Source organism: Seriola dumerili, unplaced genomic scaffold (assembly GCF_002260705.1).
Source record: "Seriola dumerili isolate Sdu_G_001 unplaced genomic scaffold, Sdu_1.0 BDQW01000242.1, whole genome shotgun sequence".
NCBI classification, from domain to species: Eukaryota; Metazoa; Chordata; class Actinopteri; order Carangiformes; family Carangidae; genus Seriola; species Seriola dumerili.
In genome coordinates, this window is record NW_019174497.1 from 975,606 (window position 1) to 994,538 (window position 18,933).

At 37.3% G+C, this 18,933-nt stretch overlaps 2 protein-coding genes across 2 annotated transcripts; both read left to right on the forward strand.

Annotated features, from left to right (window-relative positions):
* Positions 1-1,443: 1,443 nt before the first annotated feature.
* Positions 1,444-7,459, forward strand: sqor (sulfide quinone oxidoreductase). The gene is made up of 10 exons (XM_022755937.1): positions 1,444-1,621; positions 2,327-2,531; positions 2,681-2,851; positions 2,982-3,035; positions 3,153-3,347; positions 3,448-3,657; positions 3,917-4,100; positions 5,469-5,536; positions 5,665-5,843; positions 5,939-7,459. Exons 2-10 carry the CDS (start codon positions 2,334-2,336, stop codon positions 5,994-5,996), a joined length of 1,317 nt encoding a protein of 438 aa, XP_022611658.1. The 5' UTR covers positions 1,444-1,621; positions 2,327-2,333; the 3' UTR covers positions 5,997-7,459.
* A 602-nt stretch (positions 7,460-8,061) lies between these two features.
* LOC111229569 (CTD small phosphatase-like protein 2-A) lies at positions 8,062-18,726 on the forward strand. Its single transcript, XM_022755936.1, has 13 exons — positions 8,062-8,441; positions 10,569-10,780; positions 12,042-12,177; positions 12,328-12,474; positions 12,598-12,825; positions 13,492-13,585; positions 14,216-14,327; positions 14,427-14,513; positions 14,610-14,672; positions 14,771-14,850; positions 16,020-16,146; positions 16,477-16,572; positions 17,510-18,726. Exons 2-13 carry the CDS (start codon positions 10,592-10,594, stop codon positions 17,573-17,575), a joined length of 1,425 nt encoding a protein of 474 aa, XP_022611657.1. The 5' UTR covers positions 8,062-8,441; positions 10,569-10,591; the 3' UTR covers positions 17,576-18,726.
* Positions 18,727-18,933: the final 207 nt, after the last annotated feature.

Sequence of the window (18,933 nt, forward strand, 5' to 3'; positions counted from 1 at the left end):
GAAGTAAGAATGTGTAGGAAGAGGCTGAATAATGGGTTTGAAAGTTCATCTAATGTCACTTCCCTCACAGCTAAACTGTTGTTATGGCGGTACCACAAGTACGTTTGTGTGAGTGTCTCTGTATATGTGTCTGTTAATCTGTGTCTATGTGCTTATGTGTGTGTATGTGTGTGTGCAAGTCTAAGCAGATGATCTGAATTTGTTGTGTGTGCACAGCTGCAGTCAATCGTATCCATAGTGATGGTAACTCTTTATTACACATGGTTAAAATGGGGATTATGGTCAGACACTCCTCTCAAACTCTATCTTGCCAGTCAAAGAACATTAACTCCTTGCCACCTAAGGCTTTATATTTTGTGCTGACTCTGCTGAACGCAGTGATATAAAGTATCTGTTTGTTGTGTCTAAAATGTGGGAGGTGCAGCGATTTTAAACACCCCTCTCTCTGTTTTCCTACCCATTTTCTGGTCTCAGTTAACATTGGAGCCAATGTTGGATGGTATTCCTGCCGCTTTGAAGCTTATAATTCAAATTCTGTAAGTCACTGTGCTTTGATTGTCACAAATTATAGACAATTTTATGCTGTGTTTGGGGGGAAATGGTGTGGAGGAGTAAAATTCACTCCATAAAACACAGTCATAACTTGCAGTCTCTCTTAATTTCCTTCATGGAGCCTTGAAAAATATAAATAGGAGACAGGGTTGGGCAGTTTATGATTTCTGTCGCTGCACCATTATCAGCACTATAGTTTAGATCACTCAATAAAACAGGCATGAAGAGCCAGACTCTCATTATTTTTAAGCCAATTCAGTTGCCATTGGGCTCCTTGCCCAATAGTTTTTTCATTTTTTACAGTTGCCTAGTTCACCAATACTGTAAAACCAGATAACAATGCGAGCATGTGATCTAGACATTATTTGTAAAAAAAAAAAAAAAAAAGCCATTCAGCTGAACTTGACCACACTTCCATTCGTGAAAGAGAAAAAAATTCAGCCATACAAGTGTTTCTTCAGTGTGTAATCCACTGAAGGGTGAGGGAATATAAACCCACCTGATGTTTTTATTGCAAAGGGATTAAACTGGGGAGGGTTTATTCTTTTTATGGCACAGTGGCTCATTCTCCAATAACATTGAATTAGACTATATGAAGGGAATCTGTACACAACTTGGACTTTCTGTTTTACACTAAAGTTAACAGGACTATATGTAACAAGGCTCTATGTAAAAAAAAAACAACTTGAAACATTAAAATCAGTTTGATGATAACAGGGCATCACAGGGCATATCCAAATCTGAAAAGTGGAATTGTCAACTTCTAAATTTCTTCTTCTTCTTCTAAATTTAGAACACTGAACTGTCGGTTAATGATGAAGGCTTTTCATTGGTTGAATAATGGAGGGGGTGGGGCGAAGGTTTAAGGCTACAAGTAGAAGTCGACACAAACTCGGTTCCTGGAAGGAGTGACGACTGAATGTTCATGTTGGGTTAATAATTCTCGCAGGCTGTGCTAGTCCTGTCGTCACAGCTGACAGAAAGCAGGGTGGACTTCTTGTCCTGGGTCATCAAAGGATTTTGTCTAAATTCACAGTAAAACGGACTGTTAAGAGTAGTGCTGGTCGAGGTAAGTATTTACAAGTCTGTCTCTTTTGACGTTACAGTGCGAAACTCTACCTGTGTACCATGTTATCAGGTTTATGCCTGTCGAGGAATGGAGACGCAGTCAGCTCGTTGCGCAGCATGCAGCAGTAACGGTTCAGCTCACTCTAGGCTTCACGAAATTTGATGCAAACAACCTAAATAAAAGTAACTTGTGTCATTACATGTTGGTTATATGTGCTGCGTCTGCAAAGATCCTGTTAAACTAGGGTATAGACTGAAAAGTATATATCAAAGTTACAGTCTCCCCCTCAAGTTAAAGCAGTTCAAAGCATTTGTGATACACTTTTATTAAACAACTTGTTAAAAAGGTCACATTATAGAGCTGTTGACTGTCATGGATTTTCTCCTGCTAATATTCTGTGGTGTTTTTGTCAGGTCATATCATGTGGGATGGTCCCTTGTTACAATAGCTGTGGCTGGCAAAGCCACAACAAAACTCATGATCTCATTGTTATCATTAGAACATGACAGATAAATATATATTTAGGTGAATGTACATTTTTTATGTCTATTTCCTACTAAAAGTAAAACTAGTTATTCTCTACCTCTGATGATCAAAGTGTATATGCAGAGCAGCACATAGGGATTTACAGTTTGCTGACAGTTTAGGTCCCAGTCATTATAACTGATTTGTTGTTAACCAAAATGTTCACTTGTCTTTATTCAGACTGAGAATGGCTGCACTGCGTCGTCTGACACAGTACCCACCCAGAGGCATGGCTATCTCTACTCTTCACACAAGCAGCTGTGCCTCTGCCAAACAGCATTACAAAATGCTGGTGCTTGGAGGAGGAAGTGGGGGCATTTCAATGAGTGCACGAATGAAACGGATGATGGGAGCGGAGAACGTTGCTGTTGTGGAGCCCAGTGAGGCAAGGATCCACTAGTTTTTGACCATTATTTGCAATACCAGTCGTGGCTGTCATTCATTAAACTTTGATTTCATATATCGTGTTAAAATGTATTTGTAATTGCCGTCATACAAAAATGCTTTTTCACAATTTCTTTTAATTTTTTTCAGATGCACTATTATCAGCCAATATGGACCCTGGTTGGTGCTGGTGCAAAAACTGTAGCCTCATCAGGACGCTCCACCGCAAGTGTTATGCCCTCAGGAGTCAAATGGGTGAAATCTAAAGTTCAGGAAATAAACCCAGACACAAATACTGTTCGCACAGACGATGGGACTGAAGTATGTTTGCTCTAGGAAACTGTTATCTGACATTGTGTATATTGAAGTTATAAAATCGCTTAATGATAATCGCTTAATGATAATCTTAGGTAGTTGCATATTAAACTGAAACTTTTCTTTCACATTACAGATCTCCTATGAGTATTTGCTTGTGGCTCTTGGATTACAACTCCATTATGAGAAGGTGAATTAATCCTTTGTTCTTTCGGCTCTGCTGCTATCTAGTAAACATCTGAAGTTGTATATAATTACAACTGCAGTTACATCTCAGGAAACTTACACTTACTCTTCTTAAATGTAGATCAAGGGATTGCCAGAGGGGTTTGAACATCCAAAGATTGGGTCAAACTACTCAGTCCAAACTGTGGAGAAAACATGGAAAGCACTGCAGAACTTCAAAGAGGGCAATGCTGTCTTCACTTTCCCAAATACTCCTGTGAAATGTGCTGGAGCTCCACAGAAGATCATGTACCTATCAGATGCCTTTCTCAGAAAGGTACTTAAACTTTGGGATGCATTGACAATGTTGTACATTCTGAAACTATCAGGAGGGGTTTTCCAAATTTAATGAATATATTTTTATGTTTATATCCAAGACAGGAAAAAGGGAAAAGGCCAATATAATATACAACACATCGCTACCTGTGCTCTTTGGGATCAAGAAATACGCTGACTCACTGTGGGACATTGTGAAACAACGTGACCTACAGGTGAACCTGAGGCAAAACCTGATTGAAGTGCGGGCGGACAAGCAAGAAGCTGTGTTCGAAAATCTTGACAAACCAGGCGAAACCAAAGTGATTGAGGTAACTGTGTTACTGTACCTCAGCAGTGTCTTACATATAGTATAGTATTACATGCTCTCCACAGTGGACAGCCTGTGCTTTGTTATTTTTCTTCCTATTTAAATCCTGAAATAATGTCGTTTTTGTCTCTAGTGCCTGTATGGTGTGAACAACCTCATACATCTACACATTTTTGTCTCCGTTTGCACCGAAATATATGAAAATTAGGAAAATAGACCCAAGTGAATAAGTCTTCAACTTCACTGTTTTCCTCCATCAGTATGAAATGCTTCACGTCACACCACCGATGGGACCTAATTCGGTGATTAAAGGCAGTCCACTGGCCGACGAGGCTGGCTGGTTGGATGTCGACAAAGACAATCTCCAGCATAAAAGGTATCCAAATGTGTTTGGGATTGGAGACTGTACCAATCTGCCCACAGCCAAAACTGCTGCTGCAGTCGGTAAGTGATTATTGTGTCATTAGTCTGAAAATTGCATCAACACAATACTGTTGCAGCATACGATTCATACAGTTTTATCTACTGTTAACTGCTTGTTCTTTTTGTGAAGGGAAAGGTACTTCCTTCAGTAGGTGTATTGCACAATAACCTATTTACACAAGACTAGAAAATCATACACCACACCCTATAAAACTTGTAAACTGTATCTGACAGGTTCTACCATTACATTAGTTTATCTTTGTGTTTGAGTTTGATTGTACCATTACAATTGATAAAGAAATGTTTTGTTGAAACAGTTTTAACTCCTTGGCTATGTCCGAAATCACTCACTTCTCCTTATATAGTCCACTATATAGTGAGTTTGCCATTTTATAGGGCTGTCTGAATGTATACTAAGGATTATTATACCCCATATAGTGGACTCATAGTATCCCACAATACATACAGCATGAAAAGTAGTGTACAACTGATGGTCACTAACCAAGCCATATATACCGTTACCGTTATGCATTGCACTTGCCATGAAAGAAAAACGGTGCAGAAAATTACCCAACTTGTGTCTAAAAGTGCTTTTTCATTTTACCAATGAGCTTACTATATAGTCTCTACATAGAACTCCCTGGATAGTGAGCAGGGAGCATTGAATGAGCGAGTAATTTCAGACACAACCCATGTGTCTGGCTAATTTCCTGTGTTAGTGCCATTTCCGCTCTGTCAACTGTGGCGTAAATGATGGGAATGTCCTGCCAACTTGGCATCAGTGATGATGACAAGGGGTTGTAAAGCAGTACTTATCCTTTCCTGCACAAATGCAATCTGACTGCAGTAAAGAATTAAGCCTTATCATGCTCATCATGTTTAGTGAGTGTACAGTAATAACCGAATTCCTGTCAGTTTCAACTATACTTTGAGCTTAAAGCTAACAAAGGGATTTAACATGTTAGTGTGATTCGATACTAACAGTATGCATGTTAATATGTTGATGTAAGATAGTTAACATGTTCGTTAATGTGCTAACAAAGATCGTCTTGTTAGCATTGAGTTCAAAGTACAGCTGAGGCAGAAAACCGTTTGGTTCTCTCTTCCCTTGTACTTCTTCAGTGAGCCTAATAGAGATGGATTTCTTCTGGATTTCTTCTCGTCTTATAGTTAACTAGGATGGATGTTAAAAACCTCACTTTTTTCTGGCTCCACCAGGGAACATCACATTTCACATTATTTGCCCCACTGGTGGTACAATTTTTAGAGTAACAGTTTTTCTTTCTGTTGTAAAATGAACATTGCAGCCCTATTTATTTTTGTCAGTCCCCCCCCAAAAAATGCAAACATTTATAGAAAAAAACTTAGCATTTGTTTTCTTGTTTTTAGCTGCACAGACTGCTATCTTGAACAGAACCATCAGCAAAATACTGAAAAATGAGAAGCCAGATAAGAAGGTTAAGTTTCACTTAAACATCAACTATGATTCATCTTTTTAACTTTGAACAATGTTATAACTTCTCTTTTGGAAGTACCTCTGTTGCAAAATGTAAAAATACATCATCAGTAAACTCCTTGTTTACAGTATGATGGCTATACTTCATGTCCGTTGGTTACAAGCTACAACACAGTAATTCTGGCAGAGTTTGACTACAATGGACAACCGCTGGAAACCTTCCCCATCAACCAAGCCAAAGAAAGAAGAATAATGTACCACATGAAAGCTGATTTAATGCCTCATCTCTATTGGCACGGGCTTCTCAGGTATGTATGTAGTTACTTAACAACATGTTAATAGTCTGTAGTAATGAATCATTCCACAACATTTACTACATTTCTCTTCATTTCTCCTACATCAGGGGCCTGTGGGGTGGACCAGGACCATACCGGAAACTCCTTCATCTTGGGATGAAATGAAAGCTCACTCAGTTTGCATGTTAAGGGTTACATGTCCTAAACCACTGGAGGAAAAAGCACATGAAATTCTCTAAAGGGTGATCACATGTGTGGCTAGTGCAGTAATATTTATAGCCTGGATCTCATGACTAAATTACAACAAGTTGGATCAACTTACAGTTAATATTTAAATATCAGGGTCCATTTAAAGCTGCATTAAGTGTTACTTTTGATATTACTGTGGAATAAATTACTCCTTGCGGAGAGTTGCTTGTAGTGCAGTAAACACAGATAATTAATGCTTTTAGCTACTAATTGGTAAATTATTTTTGTACTTTTGGCATATTGAATGTAAGATCTTGCTGCTGTCATCAACCCCATTATCTAACCAGAAATTATATTTTTATAGGAGCCGAACAAAAGATGTACAATATTCTTATTCCACATTGATGGCCAGTAGATTTCACTAAAACCCCACAGCCAAGCTGTTGTTAGCTGGACTTTTGCTTTACTTCTCTGTAGTTAGTATACACTCCATGTAGCCCAGGTTCATCTGATGAAGTGACCCTCTTTTCTTTTTCTTTTGCATTTTATGTGCAAACTGCACATAAAATGTTAGATATGGGAGGAAAGCACCTGTAATTATTGTCTTCCAGTCACACAGAAGTCACTGTGTATACAGAAACCATTTTAGGATTTTAATAGTCCTCAAGTCTGTTTCAGTCTAGCATCCAATCTGTGATTTTTTTAAACAATCATTTGTGCTACCAAACATTTTTGAAGAGATGCTGTGTTTGGGAAAGCTTGACATTTAACATGCAAACTAGCACACGTTTTTCTTACTAGTAAACATCAATGTCAGAAATAGTGTTTTGTAAATATTGATTAATTTTACTATCAGTGCTAAACAGAATTATAAACATCTTATACAGTCAGTGCTTATATGAAAAAAAGATTCATTATGCTTTAATCATTAAATGACTGTGTACACTACTACAATAATGATGGTGTTGAAGTACAAACTGAAGTTGTTGATGAAAAAATCATAAATATATAATCAGTGTAGTTTCAACCTTGTTGGACTTAAATTATTACAATATTACAACAGCAGGATTGAATGTTATGTGTGGCTTTGTTTTGCTGTGAGTTGTGTATAGTATTATTTATACAGGTTAATGTTGCCACTTAAGGGCTTAGAGCACAATCTACAATTTTTAGAGCTCCATTTCTGCACAACTGAAGTGGCAAAGGGTGCTTCAGAAGCAAATGTATTGCATGTTGTAGGCCATTAACTATTTCAGTTCACATTACAGCTGACCACTTATTATAGTTTTACCATTGTTTTTGGATATACCAATTGCCTTTGTCCTGTCTTTGAGGCATCATAAGTCATCATCAAAACAAGGTTCAAATTAACCGATTTATTCTTGTCAACTGACAGTTTTTACATGTTGTGTGTGCACAAATAGATCATTTTACTGGAGTGTTGCCCTGCTGATGAGTTTGATTTTGGATTTTGAGGATTCAGCACTAATGCATACATGAGATGATTCAATATTATTAGACTACCTTCCAGGCAGCCAGTTCATTCAAGTGTTTATGAAAGTCACTTTGCAGAGCCTAAAGCTTATTTGACATTTTGTTTTATTTAATAATTGTTATTGTTAGCTATGACAGAGACATGAACTCAAACTTGGCTTTTTACAGTATGAAATGACAAAGTTCAGATTGTTCGTGTCACACTGTGTGTTTGCTTGTTTGTACTGCCTGTTTGATTTCCCAACAATATAGTTCATGATCACAGTGTCAGATCAGCTGACTCAAATCTCTAATCTAGAATTTTCCACAAGGGCTCAAAACTCTTTCTGTTTCCTCTGACTGGAAACTAAGATGACCGAAAATTTATTGTGATGCATTTTCCTTTAAAAGTTCTCTGCAAGCTGCATCCCACACTGTAATGTTAAAAGCATAGCTGCAATAACGTATTTAAAATAATAATAATAATAAAAAAAATCATGCACACATTTATGGCTGTGATTTTAGGTGCATCAGTTTGCATCTTCTCCATAGTTTTCGTGTAGTCACACAATACTAGCAGGGATAAAGTGTGGTAGTGAGCCTCAGTCCAGCTGCACGCGTTCATATACACATGCACTCGCGCGCGCGCGCACACACACACACACACACACACACACATACATACACCATAGCCATTTTCCTGTTGACTCCGCTCTCCGCCACGTTGGTTCCCTTACGTGTGTGTCGCATTCTCCTGCGCACCACCAACGTTATGTTTGTGCTGAGGCGGGAAATGGCGTCCGCAGACATGGTTGTTCTGTGACTAGCCACCGAGCAACAGACACCGCTGGCAGCAACAACCACGGCCCGACCTCTATCGGTGGCCGTAACGGTCGTGGCCGAGAGCTGACAACGCTGCGGCAGGTTGAAGAGCTTCCCAGATTATCGGTAAGAAACAAACAACGTCAACATGTAAACAAAAAAGGTTTGTCCCCTTGCTGATAGCTAGCGGCTAATGTTAGCCAGCGAAGGGGGCGTAGTCTAATGGCTGAAAATAGTTATGGAAGCGAACAAAATAGCCAGAGCGCCGCTAGCTGCTATATAGCTTTATTTTATCGAGGAATTTTTTGGATAGTTTGGGTGTTAAACACGTGTATTTTAACGGGGACACATATGAGCCGTTCTGTGGGAACTGAATTGAACAATGTCACAGCTTTGCTCTTGCTGCCATTGGCGTTTTTGTTAGCATGAAAGCAAACTGCAGCCACTTGTGCTAACTTTAGCCACGGAACCCACTGACAATATCTGGTTCACGGTCCGATTTATTCAAATTGACAGCAGATATAAGCGTCAGTTGTGGTCACACAAACATCATAGTCGTATCCTCACATATGCGGGACACCAGCATCAGAACAATGGTGGCTGTACGCAGGGCTTTTGATGCTAAATACCAGCAGCTGGCTAATGCTAGCGCTAGCTGACGTCGTTGGTGTTAATGCAGCCTGCCCGATGTTATATAACGATAGTCAACGGTGCTGTGCTATCACATCCAAATTAAAAAACAATTAGTGAATAAACCAGGAGCATTATTGAGCAAACATGAATACAGAAAGCTTTTGTACTGAACACCAGCTTAATTTGAACACATTAAATGCTTCACATCCCCCAATTATCATTAATGTTTATCACGTACACCGCCCACTCCACTGACCGGTCTGTCTGACGTTCATTTAATTTTGATGATAACTTGTGCTCGTAACTTTATTAAGTTTTTTATAAATGACTGTGATAACCAAAGGACTAACATGAGTTGATCTTAACTGATTTGTTGACCATCATGTTCAGGCGTCTCTCCTCACTAATCTAATTGAATTTATTGAGGCAGCAGTGTAGATATCGCTGTGATTACATATACTGAGCAATTGTTGTCATCAGTTTAATTCATATTAAAGTTTTTGCCAGATTAAGAAAACAGTATATGATGCGTTTCAGTACACTAAGAATAATTAAGTCCACACGTGTACTTGGCAAACTACTGTTCTTGGCCTATAAAGTGGCTGTTCAGAGAGGTAGAAACAGGAACTGAAAAGACATCAATAGATAACATGATAGGATGACATGTTAAAATGGTACTAATTTGGGAACTTCCATCTAGCACATACAATACACTTACATGCTTTTGCCTTACAATGTAAGGTTACAAGTAACTAGAAACTGCACTAACAAACCAGTAAAATTACAGTTTCTGTTCATCTGTGAAGTAGCTTGCAGTTTTGAACTCATTTACCTTTCTGTAACTAATAGAATGTGGAAAGATAGTCATATTTATGGATTTCAATTTTCCTTAGTTTACTAGTGAATTTGATTAGAACTTGCTGAAAGTCTGCTGTCAGGTCTTACCTACCTTCTGTCAAATTTTCCTTGATATCTAAATAAAACATTCTTGTACATTACCAGTAATACTGCTCAAATAACACACACTCAGTGGCTACTTTATTAGGTACATGTGTACAATCTTGCAGTTCAGGAAAACAACTCTGCTATGAATTCTACCTTACAAAGTTTACAATGTTCAGTTTTTGTTGACATTGTTGAAAATGTGTACATTCTATTATATATTTATCATTGAGGTCATAGTTAAAGGTGGTTTAAGGTATATTATACTGAGGGGTGCTTCAAATTTTTGAAGAAGGCAGAATATTAGAAACATATTTGGATACAGTGTAGTTCTGTACACCACTACCACTGTTGCCTTTTATGTTGCCTTTAACGCAGAATTCTTACATTGGATTGCATTACATTGTACACTTGAACCTAATCAAGGGTCCATCAAATTTTATTGCATGCAAGTGCCTTGATAAATGAGCCTCTACATTCACATAAAGTAATAATGTAAGTTAGTGAACTGGCATTATGGCTGGTATTGAACTGCATTGCTTTTTGTTACCAAAGTCTGCCCAGGGAGAATCAAAAACTGTCACAAACCATTTCCTGTCTGGTTAGATTTTATGTATTGTATATGTTTTCATTATTAAATCTAAATTTCTCTTGTTTTTTTGTTTTTTTCCTTGTCAGATTTTTCTATGTGACGGTGGCGCATGATGAGGCTGAGAGTGCGTAAAGCTCCTCAGCAGCCGAACTTAGGCCGTCGAACCCACCCATCCCAGGCCAAACGGAAATACTGTGAAGTGGAGCCATCCTCTGTGAGAGGTCGAGGCAAAATGCAGAAGAATGAAACAGGCCTGTTCTCCACAATAAAGAAATTCATCCGAGGAAATGCTGTTAAGGTGGGCGTAGCTCAGGATACACAGCTGTTCTTGTACAATTTTGTTTTTGCTGCTGTAATGTGATAATACACTGTAGAAGCACACACACTTTTGTAGAAAAAGAGAAGTGCATCAGCTACATTTTGAGCTGATAAAATAAAACTTTGACTTGCATAGTAGTGAGAACTGTTTTTAGACTCTTAACAGAAAGTCTCAACACAGCCAACATTGTTTCCCTCTAGCCTTTTTATATGTTTCTATGAACTTCCTCTGTATTCATTCTGGCAGCTGTTGTACATGGTAATGATAAACGGCCAGCTAACTGAAACCACATACTGTATGCCTATTTAATTAACAGCAAAAAGTAGTGCAGATCATCAAAAGCTGAACTTTTCCACATTGAAGCATTTTGTTCTCTGTTGTCTATAGCCCATTTCAGACGTGCACCTCATTACTTATTAGCAATTTAACCGTCCAATGTTTGAACAGGTCACTTTTACATAAAAGTCTCAACAGCAGTTTTGCTAGGTCTTATCAGGACAGACCTAAAAATATTTTCATGACACTTTCAAATCAAAACACAAAATAATTACTAAATCTAAGGTTTTGGAACTTCCCTTCCCGTCTGTTGCTATTCAATAATTTGTCAGACAAAATCCAAAATATTAAACCTAGCAAACAATGCTGCACAACTTCCAGGCTTCATTGGCAAACATACATTAGATTAGATGTTATGTGTTATTATTATATTATGTGTGTACCTTCACTTTTGAGATGTGGATAGCGACATACTGGCACCAAGATATAATTCCTGTTATGAAACTATGTCACCATATTTATTTTACTCATTGTACAATGGTACTAGGGCTGTAACTAACAATTAGTGATTGAAAAGATAATCTGCAGTAGTTTCAGTTGTTGTGCTGTCTGACCAACAGTCCAAAATCTAAAGATGTTTAGTTTACAATAATATACGGCTAAGAAAAGGACTGAGTCCACACATTTGAGGAGCTGGAAACAGCAAATGCTCACCATTTTTACTTGAATAAAAATCATCTGAAATGATTAACTGATTATTGAAATAGTTGCAGATTCATTTTCTGGTGTTCAACTAATCAAATAAGTGACTAAATGTTTCTCTAAATGCTATTAAATCTATTTGTCATTTTAGTATTATAAAGATTTTCAAGTTGAAAGAGAAGAAATCCACTAAAAAGTTGCAAAATTGTGTGAAAGAGTTGTAGTCTTGACTTGTTCCTCTGTCTTTTTTTTCCCTTGACAGGTGGAGCAGGACATCCCCGCCAAGAGGAGTCGTATTGATTGTAATTCTGATAGTGATCTAATTACTTCAACACCACAGACTAGAGGCCTTTCCAACAAATCAGTCGCCCGAGTTTGCCGGAAAACTCCAAATAAAGGTACTTCAGTCCAAATAGGAAGTGGGAAATAGTTCATGTTGACTGCAGTATAGCAAGATGCACGGTTACAAAAAGAGACCCCATACACAAAAAACTATACAGACATTTTATTTTTAGGATTGTTATTAAAGAGTTGTTGTCTTTCTTTAGCCACAATGACCTGCAACAGTAAACCCATCAAACCAAACGGTAAACTAGACGCCCCTGTTGAGGCAGCAAGCAGCCCACCACGCACCACCCTGCTTGGAACCATCTTCTCTCCAGTCTTCAACTTTTTCTCACCAGCAACTAAAACTGGTAAAACAAAAGAATGCTTAGATATTTGTCTGAAAATATCTAACATCTAGCATTGACTTTAAAAAGTTCTCCAGAGACCAAACTGCACCGACAACTCTTGTCTGTTGTGTTCCTTCTTTCAAGCCACTCCTGGTTCAGACTCTCCTGGCCAAGCGATGGAGGCAGAGGAAATCATGAAACAGCTGGACATTGAGCAGGCAGAGGAAATACCAAGCAGCACTCTCACATCCACAGAGGGCATCACTCCATGTCACACTGACCCAGTGTTGCCACCGAGGCTTCAGATTACCTCCGATACAACCATAGAAGAAGGGGAGATTGTCACTGAAACCGACATGCCCCCATTAACAGGTATGGCCGCTCTCACATTAAGCCTCAGTCTTGTAATTTGGGAAACTTTCTTGACATGACAATAAGCCAGGACAGTTTATGCAATAATAAGATAATCTATGTGTCAGTGCTGTGATAGTAGACACTTGAAAAAGTGTAAATAAAGTGTATCATTTGGGCACCATCACGATATACTCTTAGAGGTTAACTGAGCTTTTGTTTTTCAGTATCAGCAGGGTCAAACGCTGGCTACAGTCAGTTATCATTACTTACACTCAGCCACCAGTTTATTAGGAACAATATATAACAATCAATATCTGCATTATGATTATCAATAGAGAGCTGATGTGAAAGTGGAACCTCGGTTCTTTTCCAAAAGTAAGAAAACCTAATTTCAAATCCCACAAACATTTGTAATGAAGTGAATAACTAAAAAACGAAGGTTTAAGTTTTAATAGCAGCTGCTGTCGTAAATGTTGATTTGTCTGAGAATATAGAAATTAAGACTCAGGGACACAGTTCATGTTTTCAGAAAGACTGAAGAAACAACAGCTGAATGAGCGATTGCATTGAGTTACAGAAGCTAGTGTACCAGAGGCTAGCCCGAAAGTGTCCTCATGACTTCAGCTCTTAATTGCTGAAGAACATAACATTTTAACTAATTTCCCATCTTTTTGTCCTCATCAGCTCCTGGTTGTATGCCAGTTGGCGGTTACCCACACGCGTTACCCTCAGCTCCTCCAGAAACCTCATACGAAGAGGACTGGGAAGTTTTTGATCCGTAAGTAGAGCATTATTTTTACGGTGACAATCGTAGCCATTTGTTAACGAAAAAGTCATAAAGAGCCATTCAGTAAAAATAACAGTCTCCAAATGCAGACTTGTGCAAATAATTGTTGCAGGTTAAAGTTAAAACTCTGAGCTGTGATCAGAAGTGTTGTCTGATACCACTTGAAATCACATCCAAGGTGACATTGCCTGTCGGTGAGTTAATAGAATCTGGTGTCATAAAATTTTTAACCACTAGATGGCAGCAAAAAAAAACATTCAGCCTGTGATTGCTCTTTGACACCATGTTTACGCCACTGTTGTACTTCATTGGACTAGAGATTTTTTTCACAGTTCAGTTAATTGACTCATGTGAGAAGATACTGTTAGGTCTTTAGATCTTTTCAGCCCCTGTGGTACTGAAATTGGATTAGACATTTTATGTCTAATTTCTAATTATAAGTGGTGAAAAGACTTAATTAAGAATTAGGTGTTCTTACTGATCACACCTCAGCCAGAGGACCGACTCCATTTTTAAACTTTGTTCTGAAAGTATTCCTTTTTGTTTGGACAGTTCTTGTTTGGTCAGTTAAATAAGGGGTCTTCTTGTTTTTGATTTTATTTATGTTTTCTCTGCCTCAAGATACTTCTTCATCAAGCACGTGCCTCCTCTGACAGAAGAGCAGTTAACACGCAAACCAGCGTTACCTTTGAAAACGCGCAGCACACCAGAGTTTTCTCTCGTCTTAGATCTGGTAAGCAGTGGAAGGTTTCTTGTGCTTCATCTCATATTAAAAGTAATTTGGTTTTAATGTGTTTTTCATACTGATGTTCTTCTCTTTTTCCGCTCTCAGGATGAGACTCTGGTTCACTGTAGTTTGAATGAGCTAGAAGACGCAGCCCTGACATTCCCTGTGCTCTTTCAAGATGTAATATACCAGGTACCAACTGTTGAAGGTCACACAGTTATTGAAGGGTTTCCATTTTCTTGATGCTCTGATTGAATTTCTTTTGTTTGCTCTTTTTTTAATCTGAAGGTATATGTGCGGTTGAGGCCCTTTTTCCGTGAATTTCTTGAGCGTATGTCTCAAATGTATGAGGTGAGATGTGTCTTTGTTACTAAGAGACTCCACATAGTATTTGTTTAATATGACTTTACCTTTTACTTATTTATCACTGCTATCCATTGAAATTTCAGATTATTCTCTTCACGGCTTCAAAGAAAGTCTACGCTGACAAGTTGCTCAACATCCTGGATCCGAAAAAACAATTGGTCAGGTCAGTGAAAACAAGACTCTGAAGCAGCCTGCGTAACAAATCATTTTGATTTACAGTCTGCATGTGTGCAGGTCTTAAAAAGAAAAATGTTAAAAAGCATTGGTTTCAATGACAGATGTTACTTATAAAGTGTTTTAATGTGATTTTAGCAACAACAAAAAAAACTGTCTGGAAAATGTCCAGACCTTTTGATGTTGTGTAAAATGTTGTGTTTTGATTGGTTAATCCTTCCATCCATTTACACATTCATTTTCTGTTGCTTTTCCAGGCATAGGCTGTGTTTACTGATTAATTAATAATGATATTAGAAATTTTAGTTATACACTGCTGGGAGGTATTGACAAAAATTTGATATAAATATCAATAAGTTCATGCACTTAAATAAGTCAAGGCAATATTGTCCACTCTGGTTGTCATTAATGTCATTCATACTTTGGTCAGTATGACCATGAAATGGGTATTAAATTGTCTGTGTGGTATTAGAAACCCTGTACTGAGTTAGCTGTGGTGAAATGTGATGAAATTTAAAGGTCAGTATAGATTTAACAGGATGTGCAGCTACATGAAAGCGGAGGAAACTGTTTTTCATCTGTGATTCAACCATGAAAGTCGACTAGCTACATTCTACACGCAGTTTTGGCAGATGGGAGACAAACATATGAAGCTTAGTCAGAAGGACAAAGAAGAGGCTGTAGTTTTCCTCTTTTCTTTTCCAAACCTTAAAAAGTATCACAGATAAATGTGAATGTGTATGCACCAAAAATACCTGACACCAAAAAATCTGATCCGGTCCTCCACACTCCTGACATAGGTTGTTGAGATCTTTAGCTGTGAATATATAATGTGAAATAGTTTGGGTGGATGCAGAGTTAGCTTCCTCTTCCTTCTGTGAAAAGAACAAATTAAGGGACAAACCTGTTTTGCATATAAAGAGCAAACATTCACTATTTACCTGACTGATTAATGCTCTATTGTGCTCAACTATTTGCACTAAGTATTGTTTTGTTTTTTTTGTCATTTTGAAATCCCACACTCTATTTATAAGGCACCAAAGAGGTTATATTTTTAGTTCCTTTGTTGTTGTTAGTCAGGGCTCTATCTTAGTAACTTAAAAAATGTATTCTCATATGTTTTAACTGAAGAATATACTCTTGTCCTGTATTTTCCAGACATAGGCTATTTCGTGAGCACTGTGTGTGTGTTCAAGGAAATTACATTAAAGACCTAAACATTCTCGGACGGGATCTTTCCAAGACGATAATAATTGACAACTCACCCCAAGCCTTTGCTTATCAGGTAAATAAACCGCCATGAAAGTTTTTTTTTTTTTTTTTTTTTTTTTTTTTTTTTTTTTTTTTTTTTTTTTTTTTTTTTTTTTTTTTTTTTTTTTTTTTTGTTTTTTTTTTTTTTTTTTTTTTTTTTTATTTTTTTTTTTTTTTTTTTTTTTTTTTTTTTTTTTTTTTTTTTTTTTTTTTTTTCTTTTTTTTTTTTTTTTTTTTTTTTTTTTTTTTTTTTTTTTTTTTTTTTTTTTTTTTTTTTTTTTTTTTTTTTTTTTTTTTTTTTTATTTTTTTTTTTTTTTTTTTTAAACCAATGTGTCTGTGTCACAGTGATTTTGTCTTTTTCAGCTTTCCAATGGAATCCCTATAGAGAGCTGGTTTGTGGATAGAAATGACAATGAGCTTCTAAAGCTTGTTCCTTTCCTCGAGAAGCTTGTGGAGCTGGTATGTATTTTAAACATTTTGGCTTTTGTCTCGTTAGATTAGCAGCAACAGCCTAACATTGCCTGTGGTGTGTTATGAATATTTCACCTACTCTTCCCTGTGGAGAGTCTCGAGATTCAAAACATCATCAGTGTTGAGCAGCTGTGTGAGATGTTAGAGATAAATTAAAAGAATAATATTGATAAAATCACAAGGCATAAATGTAGTGCTGATGACAGATATCATAGGAAAATGTTTAAAATATTCCCTACAGGAATCCCAGTATGTCCAGCTCATTGTAAAGTACTGAACTCACAATAAGGATATTAGAGGAGTATTATACAGGGCCTGAATCATAATGTAATGGTAAGATTGTTTTTTTTCTTTTTAAGGTTCAGTATCTGTTTATAACATTTCCCAACTGAGCGTTTTAATTTTCATATGTAGCTCTGCTGAGGAATAAAACACATTGGGCCTCACATAAACTAAATTCTAAAAACTGTATTCTTAAACTAAAACTTTGTTTCTTCAGTGGATTCACCAGATTCTCTTTACTGCACAAACCTGTTGTAAATTCATGATTGTAAATGGTGAATTCCACCTGTTCATGAGGAAGTATGGTTTGTGCGTTTGTGAGATTTGATCATTAGAATGATCAAGGCCCCTAAAATTGTCATATCAGGCAGCCTCTTCTGCTTGGTTTGTGTGAAGTTTCATTCACAAAAAACATCATACAAGAGTAAGAATTAGAACTTCACACTGCAGAGCTTCAAGTCTGTTGTCAAAAATCAGCAAACACTGATATAACAAATTCATCATTATCATTCATCACACTTTCACTCTCTTCATGTTATTGCTCCTGCTTGTTACGTCGTAGTGTCTTGTATATGCCCACGCGGGCTGAGCTCTGTTTGGTCTATGACGCTTTGAAATAAAATGACCTACCTCTCTATCACAGAATGAAGATGTCAGACCGCACATCCGAGAACGGTTTCGTTTGCACGACCTCCTTCCTCCAGACTGAGCCTTTCAGTTCAAGATGGTATCAACGGTGGGAAAAAAACTGACTCCTAGAAGGATCTATTCGGTGGTTTGCAAACAAAACATTGCCATTATTATCATCATTATTATTATTTTTTAAATCATGCAAAAAATTGAAAGCTATGTTTGAGTCAAAAAGCCCTGGATGTTTTTATACATACGCACTCGAACCCGCCTCAGAATAAAGGGACCTGCTCGCTGCAGCAGGTACTTAACTTTTTTGCTCGCTTCTTTTTAGTGCGACCTTGAAAACGGCCTCCTGGAAGTATTTTGTCTCTTAGGAACCATTTTGGATTGACAAAACTGAATGTCATGCAGTGTTGGATTATATGGACCTTGTTGGCTTCAGCCTGACCTTGAACGGCCAGTCAAACCTGTATAATATTCACTCTATTTACTTGTAAATATATGTACATATTTTTTTTCTTCAAGGTTTTTAAGTCATTTTATTTTCACTTCAGATTTTAGTATGTATTCTTTGATTCGGTTTCTTTTATAAACCAACAAAATGTTAGTGTGTTTTGTTTGAAGTTGTTGATAAACTGCTGCTTTTCTGTTGTATGCCTGCATTATTCCTGTGATGCTTTACTCCATTACATGCAGTTGTCTGTAATAAGGTGCAGTTTTAAAAATGTATCTTTGGGAGGAAAATGTTTCTGAAATAATATTTTAAAGCTCTGTAATGTAAGCTAGAATAGGGTCTCAACTGAATACAAAGCCATAATGGCAGAACAATAATTTTGGAGATTTGTATTTGAAAGTCCATTTCTGATTTCGATACCTTGATCGTCCTCTTTGATGACGGGTGGTGGGGGAGGTGGGGTGAGTGGGAGGGGGGTTCAGGCATCTTGCACTTTGACATCCAGCCCTTTGTAAGTTGATGTAAAATCTTGTCACTTTTCTACACAGGTGTGTATCACCTCAATTTGTTATGTGGGGAGAGAAAAAAAAAAGAAATTGTAGCACCAGCAAATTGCCAACATGTTTGCTTTCAAATCTTGTTTTCCAAGACGTCTTGTATGTGGGATCTTTATGATGTAGGAGTCACAAGTTTTATTGACTATTGAATGATCACTCCTGTTGTATTCAGTGTTACTCAATGGTTTCCTTGAAAATAAATACATTTTTATACGACTCAGAGCTTCCTGCTAATAATTAAGGTACATAACCCAGGGTATATATGAACATTTTGATTGATCTTTTTTAATTTTTAGTAATTAAAGTACCTGGTCATTTTGACTACTGGTAGTTTGTGGTAGTTAGTCTAGTATAACAAAACTGTATACATGTACACTCAACTCAAGCTTGTCATATCAACTGAACCAATCAAATGTAGATTTT